The 5,448-nt window shown below is 46.9% G+C and overlaps 1 protein-coding gene across 1 annotated transcript; it reads left to right on the top strand.

Annotated features, from left to right (window-relative positions):
• Positions 1-299: 299 nt before the first annotated feature.
• Positions 300-3,241, top strand: LOC143125622 (transducin-like enhancer protein 3). The gene is made up of 3 exons (XM_076287252.1): positions 300-446; positions 813-889; positions 1,398-3,241. Exons 1-3 carry the CDS (start codon positions 344-346, stop codon positions 1,503-1,505), a joined length of 288 nt encoding a protein of 95 aa, XP_076143367.1. The 5' UTR covers positions 300-343; the 3' UTR covers positions 1,506-3,241.
• Positions 3,242-5,448: the final 2,207 nt, after the last annotated feature.

Below are 5,448 nucleotides of genomic sequence, written 5' to 3'. Positions count from 1 at the left end.
GTCAGTCATTCTGTCTTAATTCTTGGAAGTTCAACATGTTGTATTTGGTTTTAATGACTGGAGATGCAACAGTTTCAGAACAGTTTCATTCTGAAATGGCACATCCTGAACTACAAGATATATATATATATATATTTGTGTGTGTTTTACTACTTTGTTTAATATCTCTCTCTCTCTCTCTCTCTCTCTCTCTCTCTCTCTCTCTCTCTCTCTCTCTCTCTCTCTCTCTCTCTCTCTCTCTCTCTCTCTCTCTCTCTCTCTCTCTCTCTCTCTCTCTCTCTCTCTGGGTGTTTAGATCTTCTCCCTGGGCTACTGTCCGACAGGCGAGTGGCTGGCCGTTGGCATGGAGAGCAGTAACGTGGAGGTTCTCCACCACACCAAGCCAGACAAGTACCAGCTGCACCTCCACGAAAGCTGTGTACTCTCACTCAAGTTTGCCTACTGTGGTAAGGGCACACACACACACACACACACACACACACACACATCCTGCACCCGGCCACAATGTTTGTGGGGTTCACTTTCAGCGAAACTCGACCCTCCCCCTCTCTCCCTCTCCTGTTCTCTCTACTCTCTCTCTCCCTCTCCTGTTCTCCCTACTCTCTCTCTCCCTCTCCTGTTCTCTCTACTCTCTCTCCCTCTCCTGTTCTCTCTACTCTCTCTCCCTCTCTCTGCTGTACTTCCTGCTTTGGGTGAAATGGTGTGTAATGGTAGAAATGGTTATTCGAGGGCAACCTTGAGCGTCATTAGGGGTTAGGCTTGTTTTTCTGGGCACCGTGTGCTGAGTGCATTTTCATTTTCCTTCCGTAAAGGTAAATGGTTCGTGAGCACGGGGAAGGACAATCTACTGAATGCCTGGAGGACCCCCTACGGCGCCAGCATATTCCAGGTACGCCGATCAATACCGCTAATCTGCTGGCTAGCGGAAGTGTGTGCTAAATGTGTTTAGTTTCAAAGGGCACTGACAGGACGAGCGGGGGGGGGTAGGGGAGTTTGAAGCAGTTATAGTGTGACAACAACGTTAGGCTAGCAGGCTGCGTCACTTGGAGTACTGTGGCAATACAAGACACATTAACACCAAACGTGACTAGAGAAACTCACACAGGCCTGGAGTTCAGGTTTTAAATTAACATTTTGCATCCTAATTTCACATGTGCAGTCAGTGGGCTCCAGTTATGTGGGTTTATAAGGGACTTTAAGGGCCCATAATGTCAGTGTCCCAGCTGTCAGCTGGTGAGCATCCATCTCATGTTTCTAAGAACATCACAAGTTCTCCTTATTCATCTGCTGTGTGTGTGTGTTTGAGGTTGAGGTTGAGGTTGAGATTGAGTAATGCCTTTAGCACAGCCAAACTAAAAGCTTGACCCTGGCTTCTATCCTACCATTACTCTCCACAGTCGAAGGAATCCTCCTCCGTCCTGAGCTGTGACATCTCTGCTGATGACAAGTACATTGTGACGGGCTCTGGTGACAAGAAGGCCACTGTTTACGAGGTGATCTACTAACTCCGAGGGGCCCAGGACTTGAGCCCTCCTTTGGGCTTGGAACAGGGGAGCTGCTTAGACTCCCCTTGCACTCAACTTCTCACACCAGGACCTCCTCTTCCCCCCGCCGTACTATGCCGGACTCACCGCGGGGCACCGGCTAACTTCGGATTGTTGAACCAAGACAGCGATGTCCCTTTGCCTCGCATCTTACAGTGGATTTTGGCTTCAGTCTTCAGTAGAGGCTTGCAGATCTAGCTAACACTTCCACGCCGAGTGCAGCTCCTTTGGCACTAAAGAAGTAAATATTGTCATGCTGTTTTTGAATCATTATTGGCGGGGGTCTTCTGGGGTCGTGTTTTCATCTCGCTGATTCATTACCTTTTTTTTTCCCTCTTTTTTTTTTTTTTTTTTTTTAAACAAAATGAGAATGTTCTGTGATGTAACATGAAGCGGTGCTTCATTTTTAAACCGTGCTCCTTGGACGTCTTGTGAAAAGTGTACATACTGGAGTAATAAAGACATTTTATAAATATATATATTAAATATATATATATTTTCATGTCCTGGTATACTTGTGATGGTTTTCTTTCTTCCCATCTCCTCAATGCTTGCATAGAAAAGTAGGTTAGACCTTTTTTTTCCAAGCTTTTTTTTTGTAAGCACAATCTCCAGACTGACCTTTTCCTGAAATGTCTCTCTTGGAAAAAAGGAAAGAAAAAAAAAAATCACACAAGAACTTCTCTGAGCCGGAACATTTTACGGAGATTGAAATGTCTTTTTTTGGAGACGTCCTTTGGATGTATGCGGAGTGGTGAAAGAAAGGCCCCTGGATACACTCACGCTGCTTCCTGGACTGAGCTTGGGGACCCAGACACACACACACACACACACACACACACACACACACACTTACTTGCGCTGACGCAGGACATGGTCGAGCGAGGAGGGAACTGTCGGGAGACCTTGTAAATGAATCCTTCTCATTAAACGTTAAGTTAACTAACCGTACTACTTGTTTGTGCCCTTTTGCCCTGTTACTTGTATTCTTTGGATATGGAAGTGGGACGTCTGGACTAAATGCAAACTGTTAGGGGGGAACAGTCCCCCCATCCTGACACCGCCACCCTTTCCCCCGATCCTGCTGGTGTGGAGGACTGCAACACCCTGGTGACCGATTCGACTCACCGATAGAATGCTTTGGCGGGTCTGTCAATCTGATGATGCAGTATAACTGGACTATGGAGCTCGTTCGTGACGGGAGTTAGTGAGTTGCAGGCGGCCTTTCCCTCCGTGGACTTCTCCCTCCTCCCCATCCCACCCCTCCCTCCTCCTCTCTTCCATCTCTGACACTGATTTGTGTAAACAATGTTGTCCAAGAGTGATTGTAGTTTTAATCCAGGCTGTGTTTTCCATTGGGCTGAGCCAACGTTAGGCGTCCGGGCTCGTCAGGCTGCATTGGACTTTGGTGTTCTTGAGTGCCTGAAGCACATGGGGTTTGTGTGGAAAGAGAACCTTTTTTAAATTAAATACGGATATAATATGTGGTGGGGAGGGAGATATTCTGGTAAAACAAATTCCTAATCAGGCCTGTTAAAGGGTTCAGCAGCAGGCTTTGAGTCCTGTCCCCCCCCCCCCCCCCTTATCTGCCTTTGTTTCAGTAAGGACCTCTAAAATCACACCAAAGTATGTAGCAAACTGTGTCAGCACTGAAGATGTACAGTTGTTAATAATTCAATAAACTGTTTTTGTAGAAACTCGTCCTTCTCTCTTCCTGCTGGAGCTGCTGTCCCTATTTTAGAGCTGCAAAACTGGGCTATTATGGGCATGAAACATTTACAGACCATTACACTGAAAGCCATATGACTGTGAAGATCGTCAGTATTATTCTTTTATAAGGCGCAGATGAAAGGACTCTGGTTGAGGACAGAGGTTATTTCAGGTCTTGTCTGCCCTGTCTCTTGGTGTGAGATTTCTGCCCCACAGAGGTAGCTGCTTTTGTAGATGGGGGTGGGACAGGGTAAAATATGGGGTGTGTGTTATGTACTGCTGGTATGCCATTGAGATGAGAAGCCTTCTTGTTGAAAAGATGGATGTGGGTGATTGAGAAGGTGGCTGTAGAGTGTGTGTGTGTGTGTGTGGGCGTCGCTGGATGGGCTGGCACTGGATCCCGCTGTCTCAGCTCCTCGGTGAAACCGCAGATGCAGCTGACACAAGCACACACACCACAGGCCTGCCCTCTCTGCAGACTTGTGTCACACACACTCTCCATTACTGGGGCTCAAACGGATTAAGGGTGTGTGTGTGTGTGTCTGTACCCTTGTTGTGGCACAAGCGAGAAAAAATATCTGGAAAAGAAGCTCCACATCTGGATGGGGGTGAGCATTGCACATTGTACTCACTTTTGTGTGGTTTTCCCATGTGGCTCCCAGATTGACCAAGGTCAGCTGCCTTTGAGCTAGTGATACAGTGCAGGGATGTGAGGTGTGTGTGTTCGTGCTGCAGACTTGCTGTGTGTCATGGTGGGTGGTGAGATGTGTGTGTGTGTGTGTGTTCCAGTCTCATAAAATGACTAGTATTTTGGAATAATGTCACATCCTGTAAAAACACGATTTGATTGCATTTCAGTTGTTGTTAAAAACTCATGAAAACAAAATGCTACCATTTGTTAGCAAGTGTCTGTTGTTAGCGATTGTTAGCAGATATAGCAATGCCAGTTTGTAACAAAGCAATACACAGTATTTTACACAAACAATCGTTGTAGCAACATAGCGACAGATAGAGAGGCTGGACCCTATTGTTTCTACGATTAGACACAAATCAGAAGGAACTGCTAATAAACCGCACACTTCTACAGCTCTCATTTACTGTTAGTGGGCGCAGCCATCTTGGAAATTCTAATTCAATGTACTCAGGGTTTGAACGAGCATACGAGTCGGTATACGACTTCAGGGTGTGTTCCATTTGCAATTTCCTGTCAGTGACTCGGGCTGGTGTACTCGAAACCGACTCGGGAGTTCAAATGGAACGCAGCATTAATGCTGGGGACAAGGTCTGCACGGGGTGAGTCTTAGAGGAACTGTGGGGAGTGGAGGAGAATGGCCCCCTCCTCTCTCCTCTCTTTTCCTCTCTTCTTTACTCCTCTCTCCTTTCTCGTCTCCTCTCTTCTCTCACTCCTCTCTGTCAGTCCTCTCTCTCTTCTCTTCTCTCTCCTCTCCTCTCCAGTCTGCACAGGACTGAGTCACTCACACATGGCACTGGCCCATCTGCCATCTAATCCCACTTCTTTTTTCTCTCCCTTCCTTTTACACTCTCTCCATCCCCCTCTCCCTCCCTCCCTCCTTCCCTCTCCCTCTCTTTCTCCATTCTCTCTCTTCCCATTTGTCTCTACATATTTACGCTGGTTGTTGCTTCGCTGCGTCCATTTCTCAGCCCTGACCACGGGAAGCCTTTGAGTTCATTTGCACGTGTGCGGGTGGTCTGGCCCGGGCTGCTGTTCTCGTGGTGCTGATGGTCACAGAAACATGGCGTTCACTGCCCGGCACAACCTGGTGACCACTGGGCAGTCTGGGCAAGACGAAAGCAATGTGAAGAGTGGCTTTGAGCAATCCGATACAACAGTGTTTTTCTTTCTAGATGGTTATGCCTTTTTTTGTCTGCACTGTGCTGACAGGTAGCTAATTAGAGCAGGCAGAAGTCTTTGAGAAATGTCTCTCTTATCTGTTGAAACAGCCTCACCTTTGCATTACAGATTTATAGACAAAAATCAGAACGCCTCCATCTTCACTGCCCTGAAGGCACTCTTGAGTTGAGAAAAGCTCTTTATACACATCCATTAAGTCTCCATTTAGAATAAATATGGGAAAAAACAAGACAAGTCAGTTTGCCCCCTCCGTCTCATCTGCAGGTTTTTAGTCCACTTGCTCAAAAGGTTTTGCATTGTCCTGTCCAAGTGATTCTGACA

This window comes from Alosa pseudoharengus, unplaced genomic scaffold (assembly GCF_046254945.1).
Source record: "Alosa pseudoharengus isolate Yale_2024_CS ecotype anadromous, Long Island Sound unplaced genomic scaffold, YU_APseudo_1.1 YU_APseudo_1.1_scf_16, whole genome shotgun sequence".
Taxonomy (NCBI): domain Eukaryota; kingdom Metazoa; phylum Chordata; class Actinopteri; order Clupeiformes; family Clupeidae; genus Alosa; species Alosa pseudoharengus.
This window is presented reverse-complemented; position numbering and strand designations above follow the sequence as displayed.